Source organism: Gossypium hirsutum, chromosome D01 (genome assembly GCF_007990345.1).
Source record: "Gossypium hirsutum isolate 1008001.06 chromosome D01, Gossypium_hirsutum_v2.1, whole genome shotgun sequence".
Lineage (NCBI taxonomy): Eukaryota > Viridiplantae > Streptophyta > Magnoliopsida > Malvales > Malvaceae > Gossypium > Gossypium hirsutum.
Genome location: NC_053437.1, coordinates 5417543 through 5439893, shown reverse-complemented (window position 1 = coordinate 5439893; position 22351 = coordinate 5417543). Strand labels below are relative to the sequence as shown.

At 34.7% G+C, this 22351-nt stretch overlaps 3 protein-coding genes across 3 annotated transcripts; all 3 read right to left on the bottom strand.

Annotated features, from left to right (window-relative positions):
* Positions 1-3: 3 nt before the first annotated feature.
* LOC107934666 (receptor-like protein 6) lies at positions 4-3821 on the bottom strand. Its single transcript, XM_041086307.1, has 5 exons — positions 3809-3821; positions 1482-2114; positions 1207-1376; positions 1050-1090; positions 4-649 (listed from the first exon to the last, which is right to left on the bottom strand). The coding sequence occupies exons 1-5, from the start codon at positions 3819-3821 to the stop codon at positions 4-6; spliced, it is 1503 nt and encodes a 500-aa protein (XP_040942241.1).
* Positions 3822-12228: 8407 nt separating this feature from the next.
* Positions 12229-13797, bottom strand: LOC107934662 (receptor-like protein 6). The gene is made up of 2 exons (XM_016867142.2): positions 12793-13797; positions 12229-12711 (listed from the first exon to the last, which is right to left on the bottom strand). Exons 1-2 carry the CDS (start codon positions 13795-13797, stop codon positions 12229-12231), a joined length of 1488 nt encoding a protein of 495 aa, XP_016722631.1.
* Positions 13798-18663: 4866 nt separating this feature from the next.
* On the bottom strand, positions 18664-19595 carry LOC107934663 (receptor-like protein 9DC1). Its single transcript, XM_016867144.1, has 2 exons — positions 18873-19595; positions 18664-18789 (listed from the first exon to the last, which is right to left on the bottom strand). Exons 1-2 carry the CDS (start codon positions 19593-19595, stop codon positions 18664-18666), a joined length of 849 nt encoding a protein of 282 aa, XP_016722633.1.
* Positions 19596-22351: the final 2756 nt, after the last annotated feature.

Sequence of the window (22351 nt, the reverse complement as noted above, 5' to 3'; positions counted from 1 at the left end):
TTTTCAGATTGCTCCACTCAAGTTGTTATAGGACAAGTCGAGATAAACAATGAAATTCGAACTCTCTGGATTGCATATCGAAGATGGAATTTCTCCATTTAATCTGTTGTTTGAGATTATGAAAACCATCGTGGAAGGTGGTGGTGCTAGAAGTGGCCCTTCTAGCAGGTTAGAGCCAAGCACAAGAACTCGAATACTCTTCCATGGATAATATTCTAGAGCTGTCAACAAATTGTTAGAGAGATCAAGAGTCAGTAGGTTGCTTCCCCAATTGTTTTCTTGTTCTGTAATTTGGCCTTGAATGTTGTTGTTTGAAAGGTCTAAAACTTCCAAACTCTCTTGCGTTGTTAAGAAATTTGATAATTCTGTTATATTACAAGATAACAACAAACTATTAAGAATGGGCAAAACAAGATCAACCTCGCTATTGTCGCGCACAGACAGCGGAATGTTGTGTGAAAGATCCAAGACTTTAAGGCCTTTAAGCTTTAGAAACATATCTGCCTCGATAACATGAATTCTATTGTAAGAAAGGTCTAGATCGGTCAAACCTTCTAGATTCCTTACAAAATTTGGAAATTCGCTGATGTTGCAAGAAGAGAGTTCTAATCTCGCAAGATTAGACAAAGAGTAATTGGCATTGCTTGCACTGGTGAATGATAACAAAGCATTATCTGAGAGAGAGAGAGCACCTCAAGTTTGTTGGAACATTTGGCAGCAGCAAAAGAAGAGAACAGAGAGCATAACAATGAAGCAAGGTGCAAGAAGTATTTTTACTTGCTCACAAATGTGCAGCAAGGGAGCTTATGGCTGATAGCCTATTCAGCTCATTCATTCAACTAGGAAAAACATACATTTATAGTCAAATACATCATCAAATAGTCAACTAACCCCACTAATCAGCATTGGGACTATTAAAACATTGCTTGTACACATAAACAAGCCACCTAAACTAGTCATTCAACACCTAATGCATCAAGTTGTCATCAACTTGTTCATTTTCAACTAGTTTAATCAACAAAGAAACTAAAGAGAAACCTTGCTGTTACAGCAACCATATGTGCTGCAGCATGTCATCAAGCTGCATGCACTTCAACCGCAAAATGTAACAGCAGCATGGTTGGCCAATTTCCAATAAAGTTTGCTGCCGTCTGAAAGTTTGTCCAATTCAAAATTGCCGTTCAGCTTGTTACTATTGAGCCTTACCTGAACTAAAGATGGAAGAGTGAACAACCAGGATAGTACCCTGTAACTGAGAAAGTTGTGATGAAGGCGTAGAATTCTAAGTTGTGAAAGCCCACTCACTTTTGATGGAAGGGAACCCACCAACTTGTTTCCAGAAAAATCTAGAAACTGAACTTGAGTGAGGTTGAAAACTGAACATGGAATAGGGCCACCAAAGTTATTAGAGGAAAGATCTAGATGTTCAAGTTATGTGAGGTTTCCGAGAGATGCTGGAATTCGCCCTTTTAAATTACTACGGTGAAGATCCAATATCTCCAAAGATCTAAGATCGCCAATTGAATCAGGTAGTTCCTGCAAATATGCACGTCGGACTTGCAATGACTTCAGGGGACCACTCCAATTTGTCTTTGAGAACTTGAGTTCTAGTTCCTGTTCCTGCCCGGATTCTCGAAGAAATATTGCAAAGTGGAACTTCTGCAGGTATGGAAAGTGGAAAACATCTTCGGGGAACTTTCCTTGAAGTCCATTCTCCTCAAGGATACGAGTTGTTATGTCAGAAGACATGTTACGGAAAGAGGTAGGCACAACTGAAGACATATCGATATTTGAGAGATGAAGGTGTCTTAGTTGCGTCAAGGTTTTCTCGACATTTTCAAAGACATGCGCTTCAAAGATCAAACCATAATTACCGGACAACAGTTCAGAAAGGTGTGAGATTGCAAGGGGGATTTTACCACTAAATCCTGAACCAGAGATGTTTAGATGGGTCAAACTAGTCAACTGGCCAAACTGGGATGCCATCGGGGACATGTTGAAAGTATTCCCAGCAAGATTAAGCTGACGGAGATGGGATAGAAGGAAGAGGGTGCTGTTAGATTGGAGAGGACCAACAAGGCAGCTGAAGCTAAGATCAAGGGCAATCACATTCCCTGTTTCGGATCACAATTAACCCCATCCCACAGACAACAATTTGTCCCTTCCATCCAGGAGGTTGCCTTAGTCATGTGTGCTTCCCATGGGTCGAAATAGGAGCAATCAACGGAGAAGGAGTTGCTGAATTGGTTTAAGGCAGCACTTTGGTCATGAGGGCACGACGATAGTGGTAGTGCACAAGAATTAGAGGAAAAGAAGAGGGAAAATAACAGAAAATACAAGGGAATTAACCACCCTTTCATGTTTCTCTCAGGGCACGTTTGGTTCGCTGTATTGGATTAGAGGCGTATTGGATTAGAGGTGTATTGGGATTAAAGGTGTATTGGATTAGAGGTGTAATAGCTAATCCACTGTTTGGTTGAATGTAATGGAATAGAGGCGTAATAGTAATCTTGTGTTTGGTTGAATGGAATAGAGGTGTAATAGCATAATAGAAAAAACTAAAATGACTAGAATACCCTTAGCATAAATTTATTTTGGTAAATGATTATTGTTATTGTTATTTAAATTATAATAAGATTTTTATTATCAATAATAAATAATTTAATCATATTTAAACATAATTATTATTAAATATATTTTAATTAAAATATATAATTTAATAAAATTCTTAATAATTAATATTCTTATATTAATTTACTGAAATCATAATATATGATACTGTAAATATAAATTAACATAATTATTATTAAATATATTTTAATTAAAATATATAATTTAATGAAATTCTTAATTGGATAATATTCTTATATTAATTTACTGAAATCATAATATATGATACTGTAAAATATAAATTAACATAATTATTATTAAATATATTTTAATTAAAATATATAATTTAATAAAATTCTTAATAATTAATATTCTTATATTAATTTACTCAAATCATAATATATGATACTATAAAATATAAATTAACATAATTATTATTAAATATATTTTAATTAAACTATATAATTTAAAAAATTCTTAATAATTAATATTCTTATATTAATTTACTCAAATCATAATATATGATACTGTAAAATATAAATTAACATAATTATTATTAAATATATTTTAATTAAACTATATAATTTAAAAAATTCTTAATAATTAATATTCTTATATTAATTTACTCAAATCATAATATATGATACTGTAAAATATAAATTAACATAATTATTATTAAATATATAACTTGAAAATTATATTCTGCATAAACATAATTAACTTATACTAAGAAAAAGTTAGATGAAAATGAAATTGTACATCATAATCAATATGTTCAAAAGTTTTACAACATCAAAAAGTTTGAACATTGATATTTAATGGTGAGAAAGAAATCTTCTGACCCATTCCAATCGGGCAACAGAAGGTAAACTGAAGAAAACGATCATTTGAGTTGGATGATCGGGAATTTTACTCAAAGCATCATATCGCTGATCGTCGGTTAAACCTTCAATTGACCATAAGGCTGAATATAAATTTGAAGCTTTCTCTTCCATCTTTTCTTCAGACTTCTGCTGAACTACCACCTCGGAGGCCATAGTCCTACTGATTTGATCGCCAACGGCCTGGATTTTTCCCCCCAACAAGGTGGCAGCCTCCTCAAATGAAGCATACACATTATCACGAGCATCATATTTCTTTTTTCTCTTGTTTGAAGATGAGGAACCCCCGTGATCTCTATCTCCTCGCGGATCTATACCGGAAACATCCATGTCATCTAAAGAGACGTCAGCTTCGCAGTCATAGAATGTGTTTCTCTCTTCATTCATATCTGTAGTACGATCATCCTCAGCATGTATTTCTTCAAGAACATCAGCAGCTGTTTGAGCGTCTTTCCCAGTCGCCCGATCTCTTGCGTATATGGCAGTAAGCTGGTTGTAGTAAGGGAAAGAACGATGTCTGAACTGAGAGGCTTCTTTGTGACTCTAAAAAAAATGAGGAAATCATATTAGTTATAAGTTTTGTAAAAAAACAAATAAATACTTGAAATACATTTTACCTTTACATAGGATTCCCAAACTCCATCTTTAGCAACAACGAGCTGCCTATGCTCGTCCCAACCAAAACCACTGTTGTTTTGGCCATTAAGCATGTCGTAGACGACTGACCATTCCCTTTTTAGGCACCTAATCCGAGATTCAATATTTGGTTTCGCCTTCAACATTGCTCTTGGTAAAGCCTTTTCTAGCATTTTCTCTAGCTCGTTCAAATAACCGGCTTTGAACCCGGTATCAGCATTAAATGTTCCTACATTGTGCAAATCCACCATGCAAGAAACCAAGGCTGCATCCTCCACTGGAACCCATTTTCTTTTGCTTCCTCGAGAAGCTTGAGAAGAAGCACCCGTTGGTGGAACACCTGACATATTGTTCTTAAAAAAAAAAACAAATTAACATTATTTACTATTTTGAATATCATTTAATTGTTGGGTGAACATTTTATAATATTATATCGGTAGTTCAATACTAAATTTAAATTTATAACACATGCTTAATGAAAAGATAATTACATTATAATTCAACAAAGTTTCATAAAGTTTCATAAAGACCACCAAAGTTTCACAAAGTTTATACATAAAAAAACATCAACAAATCAATTCAAACTGAATTTGTCCCTAAACCTAACTAATTTCTAGATGCTTGCCATTCATCGAACATTTGGTTGGCTAGTTCCATCCTCCAAGTTGCCCAAGCATCCGATGGATGAATATTTGTGATATTCGGTTCATCGTCATCCACCACATTAGTAGGTAATCCTTCTCCCACCTCCGCTTCAATGGGATCAATACTCATATGGGTTCGAATAAAATTATGGAGCAAACAACATGCAATAATAATTCTATTGTGCACCCTTACAGGATAAAATGATGGACTCCTAAGTATTCCCCATCTAAGTTTTAATAAGCCAAAGCATCTTTCAATGACATTACGTGCTGAGGCATGTTTCATATTAAAAAACTCTTGCGGAGAACTTGGCTGATAACCCTGACGCCACTCGTTCAGATGATATCGCTGTCCTCTAAATGGTGCAAGAAATCCCTCACAATTTGTGTATCCAGCATCAACTAGATAATAACAACCTATAAAATAAATTGGCTAAAAAATGATTAATTCAGCAAACAAAGTTTGATCTTAATGAGTAATTCAAATTCCTCTAAGTATACACTATACCATGAGGAACTTTAAGTCCATGTCTTCTACTGATGGCATCTTGGAGCACCCGTCCATCGGCAACTGAACCTTCCCAACCAGGAAGAACATAAACAAATTGCATATCAGGTGTACAAACACCTAGCATATTTGTTGCTATGTCACCTTTTCGAGTTCGATATCTAGGTTTATCAGCTGTTGGCACCCTAATCTTTATGTGGGTTCCATCAAGAGCACCTAAGCAATTCTATATCACATGATATAAAACCTTGTGTTAGAATACTAATTTAAATCTAAGTCAACTAAAAATGTTGTACAAGCTATATCTAAAACTCAGTCTACTACCTTAAACCATTTCCACCTTGTGTCAGAAGAGTCGGCTGTAATTGGCTCTAGCTTTTTAAATAAGACATCTTGTAAGCGTATGACAGCATCTAAAACACTATGAAATGCTCTGCTTACAGTTTCCTCGGACCTTCTAAAGTGATGCTTGATAACTCGATTTTTCAGGTGATGGGAGATGATATGTAAAAACATTGCTACTTGCTCATCAACAAGCATGAACCTTGACGACTTCAATCCCCCTATCGATTCTAACATCTCACATAGTTTACAAAAGGCAGTTCTATTCATCCTAACTTGTTCAATACAAGTCTCGTCACTAGCATATACAAGCCTCTTCACATAATCCCGTTTTGCATAAAAATCTAAGGTGTAGGACCTAATCCTTGGTTGATAAGTCTGTAGGCTAAGGCTGGCACCCATTCTAAACAAGAACCAAATCGCAATTCTACAGATTTTCAACCATAATGTCAAAGCAAGACCAATTCTTTTACGCCTCACACTTTGTGCAATTAAAGGCAGACGAGCCATTACTGCAACATATTAAAATTATAACACACACTATCAATGAATTGAAGTTGCAATTACACATTATAAAATAAAAATAAACAATACAAATTTAGAACACACGAAGCAAAATAGTTGATACTAAATGATATCGTTGCAACTTTAATTTCATTTCTTTATGAATCACCCAAACAATAAAGAAATTATAAAGCATGTATAATTGACCTAAAATTAATTGTTGGTGTATGTATAATTGACCTAAAATTACTTGTTGGTTTAATGTTATTGTCCCTAAAAAACATTGTTGGTGTATGTATAATTGTTGGTTTAATGTTATTTACCCTAAAAAACATTGTTGGTGTATGTATAATTGTTGGTTTAATTGTTGGTTTAATGTTATTTACCCTAAAAAACATTGTTGGTGTATGTATAATTGTTGGTTTAATGTTATTTACCCTAAAAAACATTGTTGGTGTATGATAATTTTTACGTATATTTTAGATATATATGATAATTTTTATTAATTAATATAAAAATATAATTCTCTCCACATAAAATTATATCAACATTAATACTTAACAAACAGGTTTCATGTTTATTATTAATTTCAAATTATTAATATTAAAGATAAAAATTATAATAATTACAATTATATTTATGTTATTAATAATGTTCTCATTATTAGTATCATAATATTTATAATTTAATTAAACATCAAATTTATAATAAATTACCTGTACTATTTTAAATAATAACAACCTTTGCCGCATGAAGAATTTTTTTTTTGATAGATTAGGTCACAAGCCCCATTTTTGGTTTAATTATTCTTTCGTCTCTATATTTTTTACACATTTAAAATTTAATTTATTTATTTATAATTTTAAAAATTTAATCCTTTTACTTTGTTAAATTGGATTAAGTGACAATTTTAACTTAAAATTGCTCTCATGACAAATATTATACAAGTAATAAACTAGGTAAGCAAATCTTAAGATTGTTAAATATGAATAAAAATAATAATCGGATGGAGTATTTATTTTTTAAACTCGTTAAATTATTTGACTAAAAACAGTAATCGATAAATAATTTAAATACCAATGTAAAAAAAAATTAGAGACAAAAGTAAACGAAATTAATATGGTTTGAGCGATAGTGACGTAAACCATAATAAAAAGAGAGCAATTAATCACATTAAATTAGCTTACTTTGGTCGGTGAAATATCATATAAAGAAAGATATAATTATAATTTAGCTTTGGTAAATAGATTACAAACTTTCACCCTAAAACATCATGAAGGGCATGAAAAGTGATGCTTGAAAGGTAAGGTATTTTAATGAAATTAATTACTTGCTTTTACAAGTTTTTTCAAGAACATCAGCATTTTTTTGAAAGCAAATGAGGAAAGCCTATTTTGAATGCTATTTGAAACTGAAAGTAATTACTTGCTTGTTTTAATGGCTGACTTTTTCCTTTGTATTATCATGGCCTATGTTCAAAACACATGCTCTTCAAATCCTATACTCGTCCCAATCAAGAACAAATCAAAATTTTCCAACAGACAAGGTCCAAAAGAACTAAAATAACAAATTCTATTGACTAACAAATCAAGAACAAGGTCCAGCAGACTAAAATAACATTTCATCTTCCACAACAGTTTCATCTTATACTCACTAACAAACTAAAATAACATTTTCCAACAGACTATCAAAACAATGTCCAGAACAAACCAACAAAATCTTGTGATATTACTAGCAGAAAATACATAATTATGTTTAATAAATGATCCAAACACAATGTACTTTGATAAGTTCAAAAACCAACAATAGAACTTAATGACTGTAACAAGTTGATAAAAGGTAGTTGTAGGGAATTTTGCAAAAATATTATTGCTTTTTAAAAAGTTCCGATGAAACATTAGAAGTTTGACTATAGAATTCAGAACTTTGGACCTACAATTAAACATAAACATATAGATAGCTTGGTTAGAAGAAAAAAATCATATTACACTGATTGGAAAATCCAACTCATCATTGCTTTTCTGTTTATCAAAGGCTGAAAATATCAAATTTTATTCGTAATTTACAACAAAGTAGTTATATACATATGACTCAAATTCATATCTTGCCCAAATTCATAGATTAAAACACAAAAAGAAAATAGAAATTCTTACTCATATCAAACATCCTATTCAATCAATAACAAGCTGTCAAATTCCAAAATGTTTAATATCTTAAAAAATCATATTTCTGTTCATCCTAATTAACTATTTAGAAAAAATGGAATACATGAAAGACCTCTAAGTACCAGTATCAGTATCTTCACCCCTAAACCCCAAAGCCAGACTACACAAATTGCATCTAACAGCTTCTAGTTTCTCTGATCTGCACTCAGCATGAAATTCAATATTCTTAACATTATAAATTGTTTTGAACATTCGTTATCATCTAACATTTTCATCTTACCTATTTTTGCTACTTTCAGAGGACCAAATTACAACAGAACAAACAAACAAAAGAACTCGAACTGCAGAAATCTTACTTATTTTTGCTACTTTCAGAGGACCAAAAGAACTCAATGATCTTACCTATTTTTGCTACTCAGTTCAGGCACTTAAACAAACAAACATTGGAAGAAATCTCATTCGCGGTTTTGGAGATTAGAAAAGGACTCGAAAATTACAACAGAACAAACAGAAATCGAAGATTAGCAGAGAAGAGAGAAAAACTTCGAACGGCATGCATTTCTTAAGCCTAACCAACAACAGAAAACACATTTCAATTCAACATGCAATACAAACAGAATAAAATTGGCTAAAACTAACCTATTAGCAAATCGGGGCACAATGAAGAAGAACCTGAAAAAAGCAAAAGGGGAAACCGATTAGATAAAAACAATAGATCATATTTACCTCGAAAGTATTGGTTTTCATCTACAATAGCAAAGGATATTAATCTATCGGGAAACATAGACTAACCGATGACGCAAATCAGCAGAAACTGTGAGCAAATCGGCCGAAATAGAAAAGAAAATAATCGGGGGAGCAAATCGGCAGAAAAGGGAAGAAAATAATACTGGGAAAAAGCAATGAAACAAGGAAGCAATTCGGATGAAGGTGGGAAACGGAAGAGAAACAGAGGGGATCGATTAGGGGTAAAAGAGGGAAGGTTTAGGGTAGGGTCATCTAATCTGGGAAGAAGGGGGGTATAGAAATCGTTGCTTTTCACCGATTAGGGAAGTAAGGGGATACACGCGTATTAGCAATACGCTCAACCAAACGGCGTCTTAGATTGGTATTAGGTGGGCCCCACCGATTAGGGGTGTATTGGCTTAGCCAATACACCAAACCAAACAAGCTCTCAGAGATGTCGAGCAAAAGGAGAATGTAAAATGGAGCGGTGAGCATGCATTTATATTAAATTCTAAGCAAACAACTCCAATCATCTTCACATTTCATTGGGGAAATTCTTAATCCAACGGTTGTAGTTTTTTTATTTATTTATCAAAACTATTATTAAGTCTTCTTTGGAATTATTTTAATTTAAATTTCAAAAAATATACTATTAAAACTAAAATTAATTTAATATAAAACACAAAAGGCTAGAAATCAAAATATACTCGGACTTAGATCAAAATAAATTTAAAAAAAAATCTACAAAATATAAGATTTAAATCAAAATAATCTGAAAAATACCCTAAACCAACTTTGCTAGTTTAAAAACTTGTTTTCATGTGTATTACAGATACGTAACAAAAACTTCAAATCTACTCTCTATTTACACTAAAAAACATCAAAGTCAAGTTAATAAAAAATATTTCGTTAATTGCATCCTTTTCTATTAACCCGACAATAACTAAGTTTGCCTTCCAACTTTCCATGAGAACTGGTTGAGAGATAGATCAATGCTTGTGGAAAGGGTTGAAATTTTCATTTGTCACACTCGCGCGCGCAATTTTCATATCCTATTATGGATTAAATTCAGGGCTACATTTAGTCTTTGCAAGAAAGTACACCGAAACTAATTGCAATTTAAGTCAAGGAAGCTCGAATCATATTAGACTTACTTACATTTGATTTTTTCTCCAAATTAAACTTAATTAGAATTGTAACTGTTGTTAATTGCAACATTTAAAAAGTATTTTGATTCTTTTTAAATATCTTTGTAAAATCAAAATTAAAATAAATGATTTCTATCTTCTTTTTATAGAAAATGAAAATGTTGTCATAATTGAACTAAACCGATCTAAGATGAATTTTGAATATTTATTGAGATTTGAACTTTTTTCATTTCATTAGTATTGAGTGAAAATGCATTGGGAAGAATAAAATTTAGATCTACATTTATGACCCTAAATATTGGGTCAAAAACTATACTTTAATCTGATGTAGTTATGTAAAAGCATAGAAAATGAATCTTGCAAATGAATCTCCATAGTTGATTTTTTTAGATTCATGGTGAAGTTTATTTTCTTTTTTGAGATTTATTTTGGACTTTGGACATGAAAGTAAAAATGGGAGAATGGAGGGTATTAGATATCTTGGCACCCCTATTAGATTTGAGAGCATGTGGCAAAAGGGAGTAATTTTTGAGTAAGTATGGTCAGATGTGTTATTCCACACATATCTCATTCCCAATTATTAGTTGTGAAAAACGTTGCCCATCTTTGCATTTTTTGTTTTGGAGGTTTTAACTCAGCAAGCTCTTACAAACCTTTATTCACTAAACATTACAATTAGAGAGTTTGACTATTCAATCATCCATTTGTGCCCAAATCAACTAAAAAAGTCCCAAAACTCTGATTACCAAACACCCCGACGACTAACAATAAGAGGAAGCTAAAACAAACATATCCTCAATGACTAGTTATTAAAAAGATGTAGGAGAAAGGCATGGTTGCAACACCAAACCATAGTTAAAAGAGATAAAGTTTAAATGAGTGAAAATAATCATATAATAAATGAATTGATTTGAATTTTAGCAGTTAAATAATTAATTTTCAAACTTAATTCAGCGTTTGCTGAGCTTATTATTTAATTTTTTGTTTTCTGGAGCAAGAATAAATCAAAATTGAATTTATTAAGAAGGTAGTAAGTTTTGATAGTTTTGTCCATTTCACTCAACTTATTGGAGGAAAGATGAAGATGAAAAAGGTTGAGTGGGGCAATTGGACCCTCTATCTCTTTCTTCTGCAAATAAATAACATAATTACTTGATTTGTAACACTAATTTATGCCTGCAAGCATTTGTTCTGTTTCATCTTTTTCACCTTGGAACCTCTTTGCCTTCATTTAAATTCGCGGCTAAATTTACCCCTTTTTTTCAACAAATAATTTTAAATATCAAACCTTATACCAACTCAATTTTCTCAAAAAAAAAAGTAATTTCGAAAAGAGCTAGAGACTTAAGGCATAATAATTTGGGAAAAATCTAGACATTAAATTTGCCTATGATAAAATTCCGCTATTAAAATTTCAAATCAAAGTGATCCAAATTAAAAGAAAATTATGGTTCCTTTGATTGGATTGAGGAAATGATAGAAACTAGCTGAGAGACAGACCATGGAACCGTAAGAATTTCCCATTTACTATTTAATTATAAATTTTGTCATATATGTTAAATTAATTTTAAAATATATAGCGTTTTAATAGTTATAAATGAAAAGTTATTAATTAAAAGTTGCCATTATTCATAATAATGTATTATGTCTCTTTAATTCAAAGATAATGTCATTTGATTATTAACAAATAATTATAATTATTTAAAAAGATATCCATTGATTAATTATGTTTATTGATAAATATATCACTATCTATTTTTATGACACCCAAACATATAGAAACAAAATTTCTTTCTATTCTTATATTATTAGCTTGTTTTATAAAAAAATTACTGAAGAAATTTGTTATAAAAGTTAATATAATTGTTATGTTCCGCTTAATGCTTAATCAACTATTTTCATTAGTACAAAATATAGATAATTATTAAATTTCATTGTATCTTTTAGATTTATTTTCCGGTAACTTATTTTACATCTTAAAATTAAAATAAGAGAAACTCCTAATAAAAGGTGTTCAAGCAGCCACTGATGAGCAAACATCTGTCTTCACAAATTCCGTCTTCCTCAACGATATTTCTTGAATCTCTTCAGAATTTTGTTGCCGACTCGTTGAACCATCCCAACAAGCCATTTTGGTTTACGAATTGTCATCATGATGTAGCCAGCTGAAAAAGCCATTCCACATCCATAACCCATCATTACAAATTTCCAATCCAATCCAAATGCAGAATCAACTTCCTCTTCATCAAAAATTGCTGGTGGTGGTTCACTACGGCCGCAGCTTTTTGAAACGGGAAACCCACACAGTCCTATATTTCCAGCGTAGGAATCGTTGAGAAAGGTGTTGAATTGTTTTCCCTGAGGTATGAGCCCAACGAGCTGGTTCTCTGACAGGTTTAACACTTCAAGAAAATTCAAACCAGTCAACTCCGAAGGAATCTCCCCAACAAGCTCGTTGCAAGAAAGATCTAGCGACTCAAGTGCTACCAAATTCCCCAATGAGGAAGGAATATGACCGGTTAAGTGGTTGTGAGAAAAGTTGAGCACCTAGAGAGAAATAAGGTTTCCAACTGTTTCTGGAATTGTTCCTTCGAATTTGTTGCTTGACATATCGATGGCTGCAAAAACAGTTGGAATTTTCTCAAGCTCAATGTCCACACCTTTCATTGTGACAGCCACGGAAACGCGGTAATAAGTATCTTCAGCTCCTATATATCCCATTTGAACATCAGCCAAACTCATCATACCTTGGAAACTTGTGAAGTATGTTGTTGGCATTAAACCAGAGAACTTATTATGCGAGAGGTCTAAGATTCGCAAAGTCGAGAAATGCGACTCATTTTCAAAATGTGTTATTTGACCATGGAAATAGTTGGAGCGCAACGCAAGAACTTGTAGCCGAGGAAGATTTCCTAACCAGTGGGGAAATATGTCATTTATCTTGTTGTTTCCAAGATTCAGCACTTCTAGATCAACACAATTCGCCAAGGATTTAGGTAATGACCCATCAAAATCATTGTTGTTGAGGTTAAGTGTTTGTAACCTGTGGTTTTCCTCAACACAAAAACCAGGGATGTTCCCATGAAACCTATTCATCTGTAAATCCAAAATGAAAATATTTCTCAAGCCCAGACATTTTGGGATTGCTCCACTCAAGTTGTTATGGGCCAAGTCTAGAAGTACACCGAACTCCGAATCAACCAAATTGCATATCGAAGATGGAATTTCTCCATTCAATCTGTTCTTTGAAATTGAGAAAACAGTCGTTGAAATTGGTGGTACTAGAAGTGGCCCTTCTAGCAGGTTGGACCCAAGCTTAAGAAATCTTATATTCTTCCATGGATAATATTTTAAAGCTGTCAAAAAATTGTTAGAAAGATCAAGATATTGTAAGTAGCTTTTCCAATTGTTTTCTTTTTGGGTAATTTGACCTTGAATGCTGTTGTTTGAAATATCTAAATAAGTCAAACTCTCTTGCATTGTCAAGAAATTTGAAAACTCAGTTATATTACAAGAAGACAACCACAACGTATCAAGATGGGGTAACACAACACTCAGGTTGCTATTGTCACTCACAGACAGCGGACTATTGTGTAGATCCAAAGTTTTAAGGCTTTTGAGCTTTAGAAACATATCTTCCTCGAGGACATGAATTCTATTGTTAGAAAGGTCTAGATAGGTGTTGGATAAATGGCAGTAGCAAAGAAAGCAAAAACGAATGAAAGAAAAAAAACAAAAGAAAAGAACTCAGCAAGAAAATTTGTAACTGAAAAGTCATCATAATTTCATTCAAATTTTGAATATATGATGGTTACAAAAGTATTTGACAGTTACCTACTAATTTAACTGCTCTTACTTAATACTTACTAAAAATATAGCAACTTGTATACAAAAGAAAGCTGGCATACCAGCTATTACATCAGTCAATCTTTCCTACTAACTTAGCTAACTCATTACAAAGATTTAGGCTAAGTTCCATAGGAACAAATATTCAAAAAATAATTTTATAACTGAACCAACTCCATTTCTTTGCTACAAAACAGTATAGCAGCTAAAATTGTACAATTTGCTGCTGCTGGTCTTTTGACCAATTTGTTGCTGTTGGTTCTTTGTTGCAATGCAGGCCACGGCTTCAACACTCCTCCTTGGTCTGTATGCAACAAACACCAATCCTTTCCTTCAAAGCATTAAATCGGTTGGCTCCCAATGGTTTAGTTAAAATGTCAGCTAGCTGAATTTCTGAGCTGCAATGAACTAAGCTAACCTCCCTAGATTGCTCAGCTTCTCTAACAAAATGGAATTTGATTTTGAAGTGTTTAGTCTTACCATGGAAGACTGGATTCTTGGCTATGGCCACAGCTGATTGATTATCCACTCTAATCTCAGTAGGCTGAACTTGACTTTCATTCAAATCATCCAAAATCTTCCTAAGCCAAATGGCTTGGTTCACAGCTGTTGCAGCTGAGATATACTCAGCCTCTGCTGTAGATTGTGCAACAGTTTGTTGCTTCTTCGAACTCCAGCTGAAAACACTCGAGCCTAAGGTGAAAAAATAACCTGAAGTGCTCCTCATGTCATCAACTGACCCTGCCCAATTGCTATCAGAATAGCCTACGAGTTTCAGCTCCTTTGCCCTCCAAAACTTCACACCAGTATCGATGGTTCCTTTGACATACCTTAACACTCTTTTTGCTGCCTTCAGATGTGCCACATTACTGCAGTGCATAAACCTTGAAAGTAGACTAACAGCATAGACAATGTCTGGTCTAGTTGCTGTTAAATAAAGCAAACAACCAATTAAGCTTCTATATGCCTTCTCATCTACTCGATCATGTTCACTGGCACTTGACAATTTTTCTCCCAATGCAACTGGTGTAGTGACTGATTTGCATTTCAACATGCAAAATTTTTCAAGCACCTTGGAAGCAAATGTTTGCTGACTTATGAAAATGCCATCACTTCCTTGTTTTATCTCCATGCCAAGAAAGTAGGTCATCAGACCAAGGTCAGTCATCTCAAAGACATGTTGCATCTGTTTCTTGAAGTCTTCAATAAGTTCATCTTTGCAGCCAATAACCAACAGATCATCAACATACAAGGAAACAATTAACAAGGTTTCCTCCTGATCCTTCTTAACATAGAGTGTAGGCTCACTGATACTCTTTGTGAACCCGAGCCTTGCTAAGTAGCCATCAATCCTCTCATACCAGGCCCTTGGAGCCTGTTTTAGACCATACAAAGCCTTTTTCAGCTTGTAGACCTTCTGTTCTTCACCAGTGACCTTAAAACCCTCAGGTTGCTCAATGAATATTTCTTCATTAAGAAAGCCATTTAGAAAGGCTGACTTAACATACAGATGATGCACTTTCAAATGCTTTTGAGCTGCCAAAGCTAGCAGCAATCTGATAGTATCCAACCTTGCAACAGGTGCAAAGGTTTCAGAAAAATCAACCCCTTGCTGCTGACTATAACCTTTAACAACCAGTCTGGCCTTATGTCTATTAAGAGAGCCATCTGCATTGTTCTTAATTCTATAGACCCACTTTACACCTATAATTTTTCTGTTTTCAGGTCTGTTTACAAGCTCCCATGTATCATTTTTCTGAATCATTTTAAATTCAGCTTCCATAGCATCCTGCCAGCATTTTTCTTTTGCAGCTTCTTCAAAACATGAAGGCTCTACTATAGTTACTGCGCATCTCTCATAGATGTCAGTTAATGTCCTGGTGCCTCGAACAGGTTGATCATCATAGCCATTTTCAGTTACTTCTTCATTTTCAGCTTGCTGCAGATCAACATCAATCTCTTCTCCATCAGGAAAATTTGCTTCAATTCCATCCCATTTCCAGCTACTTGCTTCACTGAATTTCACATCTCTGCTCACTACAACCTTCTTGGTCAGTGGATCAAAGACTCTGTATCCTTTCTTCACATTGCTGTAGCCAACAAACACCCCAGGCATGGACCTCCTGTCCAACTTAGTTCTTCTCTCCTCAGGTACCAACACATAACATAGACAGCCAAATACCTTCAAATGAGAGACAGATGGTTTCTGTGCAAACCAGGCTTCAAAGGGAGTTTTTCCTTTGACTGCATTAGTTGGCAACCTATTCAACAGGTAAATAGCTGTATTCACAGCTTCAGCCCAAAAAACATTAGGCATTTTAGCCTCAAATAACAAACACCTAGCCATATCAAGGACTGTTCTGTTTTTCCTTTCACAAACACCATTTTGCTGTGGTGTGTACACAGTAGTCAATTGGTGTTGAATTCCAGCATCATCACACAATTTTTGAAACTTCTGAGATACATACTTAGAACCATTGTCAGACCTCAAACATTTTAGTTTGCAATTTGCTTGGTTTTCAACCAAGGCTTTAAATTTGCAGAAGGAGTCATAAACATCTGACTTATGCTTCAAAAAATTTACCCAACAGAACCTTGAATAATCATCAATGAAGAGTACAAAGTACCTGCTGCCATTTAAGGAGGTAGTCTTCATTGGTCCACAGATGTCTGTATGAATAAGCTGAAGCTTCCCTTGTGCTCTCCATGCCTTGTTGACTGGAAAGGGTAATCTGGTCTGTTTGCCTAGCTGACAGACCTCACATACAGCATCCTTTGGCTCAATTTTGGACATATCACTGACCAAATCCATTTTGTGCAGCATGTTCAGTGAATTGTAGTTCACATGCCCCATCCTCCTGTGCCACAAGTCTGTCTCATCAGACTAAGATGCATATGCCTTGGCTTGCAGTTGATTCACATCCACAATGAAGGTTCTGTCTTGCATAGCCACTGTAGTCAACACTTCACCAGCAGCATTTTTGATCAAACAGTTTTTGCCTTCAAAAATCAGAGAGTAACCCTTCTCCAATAGCTGGCCAACACTTAGCAAATTTTGGTCAATGTTAGGTACATAGAGAACCTCTGAAATGGTTTTAATACCTGACTTGGTGCTTATCAAGGCCTTGCCTTTCCCTTTTGCCTCCAGCAGCTCACCATTGCCAATTTTAACTTTGGACTTGAAGGTGGTGTCAAGCTCCTTAAATATACTCTTCTCAGAAGCCATATGATGGGTACATCCACTGTCAATCAACCATATTTTACTAACTTTGCTCGAGCTTGCAAAGCATGATGCTGAAAAGACATGCTCTTCTGGTGATTCAACCTCTTCTGCAGCTTGAGCTTGGCTTTGAAATTGTGGTTGTGGTTTTGGCTTGCTCTTACAGACCTTTTCAATGTGGCCAAATTGCTTGCAGGCTCTACATTGAATGTCTGGTCTGTACCAGCAGTATTTTTCAAGATTAGTAGTCTTCTTGCAATGGACACAATGTGGGAACTTCCTTTTGACAGGTTCTTTCTTCTTCTTCTCAGTCCAGGGCTTCTTGCCTTTGGCATTTAAGTTTGCACTTGAGCTTTCTCTGCTTCTAGCCTGAAAAGCTCCTTCATAGTGGTCCTCCTGCCTATTTGCCCTTCTCTGCTCTTGAGCATAAAGAGCATTTATAAGCTCTGTCAAAGGGATTGTTGACAAGTCCCTTGAATCTTCCAGAGAAGAAATTTTTGCTTCATACTTCTCTGGCAAGGTTGTTATGACCTTCTCAACCACTCTTTGGTCACTGAATTCCTCCCCAAGCAGCCTTATATTGTTGACAGTAGTCATGATTCTGTCAGCATACTGCTTGATGGTTCCTGAGCCCTTCATTTTGAGATTTTCAAAATCTCTTCTCATGTTGATCAGTTGCTGTTGTCTGGTCTTGTCAGACCCCTGAAACTTCTCCTTGAGTTTGTCCCAAGCCTGCTTTGGAGTGTCACAAGCCATTATTCTTGTGAAAATAACATCAGAAACTCCACTTTGAAGGCACGACATAGCCTTATACTTCTTGGCACAGTCTTCATTGTGCTGCCTAATCTGGGCTATGGTCGGGTTGGCTCTTAATGGTGGTGGCTCAGTGTCATTGAGAACAACATTCCACAGGTCGTGTGCTTGCAGGTATGTTCTCATTTTCACTGCCCAGATGTTGTAATTTTCTCCAGCAAAGACAGGTGGATGAGGTGGTGTAAAACTCATTTTTCAGCAAGCAAAACAACCTCTTCTTATTTTGTTTCAAACACAATTTGCTTAGTGACAGTGTACAACCAAGGCCCTCAAAGACTGAAAGCTCTTGATACCATTTGTTGGATAAATGGCAGTAGCAAAGAAAGCAAAAACGAATGAAAGAAAAAAACAAAAGAAAAGAACTCAGCAAGAAAATTTGTAACTGAAAAGTCATCATAATTTCATTCAAATTTTGAATATATGATGGTTACAAAAGTATTTGACAGTTACCTACTAATTTAACTGCTCTTACTTAATACTTACTAAAAATATAGCAACTTGTATACAAAAGAAAGCTGGCATACCAGCTATTACATCAGTCAATCTTTCCTACTAACTTAGCTAACTCATTACAAAGATTTAGGCTAAGTTCCATAGGAACAAATATTCAAAAAATAATTTTATAACTGAACCAACTCCATTTCTTTGCTACAAAACAGTATAGCAGCTAAAATTGTACAATTTGCTGCTGCTGGTCTTTTGACCAATTTGTTGCTGTTGGTTCTTTGTTGCAATGCAGGCCACGGCTTCAACAATAGGTTAAACCTTTTAGATTTCTAACAAAATTTGGAAATTCACTTATGCTGCAAGAAGAGACTTCTAAACTTACAAGATTAGGCAACGAGTAATTGGCATTACTTGCACTGGTAAATGATGACAAAGCATTATCTGAGAGAGAGAGCTGCTCAAGTTTGCTGCGCTCTGATAGTTTGTCCAATTCAAAGTTGCCATTCAGCTTGTTGTTATTGAGCCTTAACTTAACTAAAGAAGGAAGAGAGAACAACCAGGTCGGTACCCTGCCACTGAGAAAGTTGTGATCAAAGAGTAGAATACTAAGCTGTGGAAGCCCACTCACTTGAGAAGGAAGGGAACCCTCCAACTTGTTTTTTGAAAAATCTAGAAACTGAACTTGAGTGAGGTTGAAAACTGACCATGGAATAGGACCACTAAGGTTATTATGGGAAAGATCTAGATACTCAAGTTGAGTGAGGTTGCCGAGAGATACTGGAGTTGGCCATCTTAAATTGCTATGGGAAAGATCCAATATCTCCAAAGATCTAAGATTGCCAATTGAATCAGGCAGTTCCTGCAAATATGGAGATGAGACTTGCAATGACTTGAGGGGACCACTCCAATTTGTCTTTGGGAACTTGAGTTCTAGTTCCTGTTCCTGCCCGGATTCTAGAAGAAATATTGCAAAGTGGAACTTCTGCAGGTATGGAAAGCGGAAAACATCTTCGGGGAACTTTCCTTGAAGTCCATTCTCCTCAATGATAAGAGTTGTTATGTAAGAAGACATGTTACGGAAAGAGGTAAGTACAACTGAAGACATATTGACACCTGTGAGAAGAAGGTGTCTTAGTTGTGTCAAGTTTTTCACGACACTTTCGAAGACATGTCCTTCAAAGATCAACTCATAATTTTTGGAAAGATTGAGGGACAACAGTTTGGAAAGGTGTGAGATTTCTAGGGGGATATTACCTTGAAAAAGTGACCCATAGATGTTTAGATGGGTCAAATTAGTCAATTGACCAAACTGGGATGCCATTGGGGAGAATCTGAAATCATTCCTGGCGAGGTTAAGCTGACGGAGATGGCGGAGGAGGAAGAGGGTGCTATTAGAAGGGAAAGGGCCAACAAGGCAGTTGCAACTAAGATCAAGGGCAATCACATTCCTTGTTTCAGTATCACACTTAACCCCATCCCACAAACAACAGTTTGTTCCTTCCTTCCAGGAGATTGTCTTAGCCCTGGATACAGTACACCATGGGTTAAAAAAGGGGCAATCAATGGAAAAGGAGTTGCTGAACTGGGTCAAGGCAAAACTTTGGTCATGAGGGCACGACGATAATGGTAGAGTAGAAGAATTACATGTAATGAAGAGGAAAAATAGCAGAAAATACAACAGTAGTAACCACCCTTTCATGTTTCTCTCAGATATAGACAATAAAATCAAGCAAATGGATATTGTAAAATGAGAAGGCTGAGTGAAAATAGGTGGAGTGGGGAGCTTATATTTATATAAGATTCCAAGAAAATTGCGCCAATCATGTTTACATTTCATTGTGGAAATTATTATTAAGTCTTAATCTGAGGGCTGTAGTATTGTGAAAATTTATTATAAAGTCTTCATGTGAATGGTGTCGAAAATTCAGCTATGAAGACTATGGTCCGAGTTTATGGAAATATTATAGCTGTCAAGAAAACAAGTTTTCTTCTTGCGTCCCCCCCTTTCATGTTTTGTATTGCAAGTAAAATAGGATAATTAATGTCAAATGTTCATTGGCTAATTGACATTTAATGCTAGATTCAAATGTGAGATTTATTTTACTCCCCTCTTTGAAAAAAAAGTGCAAAATAACCTTATAAAACAATAATAAATTGATGAGACACCACAAATTTACGCCGAACAGCAGACAGCATAAAGTTTCTTCTCGGGTCTAAATTAATTGCATCAATTGTTACATGCTTGTTCTCCTTTGTAAACGAGACTCAATTTTTTATTTTTGTTTTTTACTTTTAAATTGACTAATACTCGTTATCATGTGTATTACATAAAACGTAGCAATAACTTTAATTTGTAACATCAGACCTGGTCCGTATTTAGACTAATAAAAAAAAAGTTGAAAGTCAAGTTAATTAAAATTCATTTCAACATCAATTGCCTCCTATTTTTTCTATAAATCAAGCAGATGATGTTACCCGCAAAGAAAGGACTGACTGAAATTGATGAAGAATTACAATTTTTCACCCTAGCGTGTACGTCAGATTCTAAACATTAATTAACGGCGAGGCACAAATAAAATAATTGTGTATTGATTTGCGGAAACCAAGCTAATGAGACTATAATTGTGAGGGGTGAGTTCAATCGTATCATATGTGTAAATCATGTCTTAGTTTTTTTCGATTCTTTTAAGTTTATCATATATTTATGATATAGATTTTGCTTCAGTAACCTCAATGAAAGCAAATGATTTTACCTTTAATAATTTTTTACTTGTAATCTTTCTTTGTGAAAATAAATGAAAAATTACATTAATTCAAATGCTTAAAAGTACTACTCAGTTTATCCTGTTGTAAGACCGCAAGGACTTCTTTTAGGGCCACATTAAAAACTTGTAAACTCAATTTCCACTTCAGGTTAAGTTTGGCCAGCCGGTTCACGACAATGTTGTGTTCTCTAGGCACATATCTAATTTGCCATGCCTTTCAGATCTCATAGTTTTATGGAGCCTTCTAAACAAGGTGATGCATGATTCCTCTAGTTCAATATTGGATAAAGCTTGGACCACATCAAGATTATCGGTCTGAATTATTACTCGTTTATCTATATCCTTTATTAAGCATAACAAGGAGCCCATCCAAGATGCCCCAAAGTTCCTCCTTAAAAGGTGAACATTTTCCCAAGTATCGATTGAAGCCGAGAATCCAATTTCCAAATTGATCCCGCAGTATACCTCCAGCAACAATGTTTCCTGTCTCCCTTGCAATTGCGCCATTAATGAATAAGTGAACCCACATCTTATTGGTATGAAGATTATGGCTTCGCATCAAAGTATTGCTCTTGTATCCATTTTGATGAAATTCGAATTGAGCCCAAGTAATGGAGGCTTTAACAACTTCAGTTGCTGACTATGTAATGTTTTGGAATATGAAAAGGTTTCTATTCTTCCAAATGCGCCAAGCAATTAATCCAAAAAGGGATGACCAAGTAACTCCACGACCCTGCAAACTCAAATTACAACACAGATTAGAAGAAAACCAAACCTGAAAGTCATAAAAAAGAACCTTTATTGAAGCTCTATTGGAATCACATGCATCTACACATCCTTAGCTGTCGGACAATCCCGAAGAACATGAATAATATCCTCTAAACCATGCCCACATATAGGACAAGAGTTGATAAAACCAATTCCTTACTGGGTACACTCCGAATTCAGTAGAAGTCTCTGCTTAGATGCCAACCAAAGGAAAAATCTCACTATTTGAGGTCCCTAATACTTCCAAGTGCTCTTCAAGAATTTCTCTATGGGGTTCCAAGTTTCTTCTTTAAACGACCAATATGCATTCAGAACAGAGAAGGAGCTT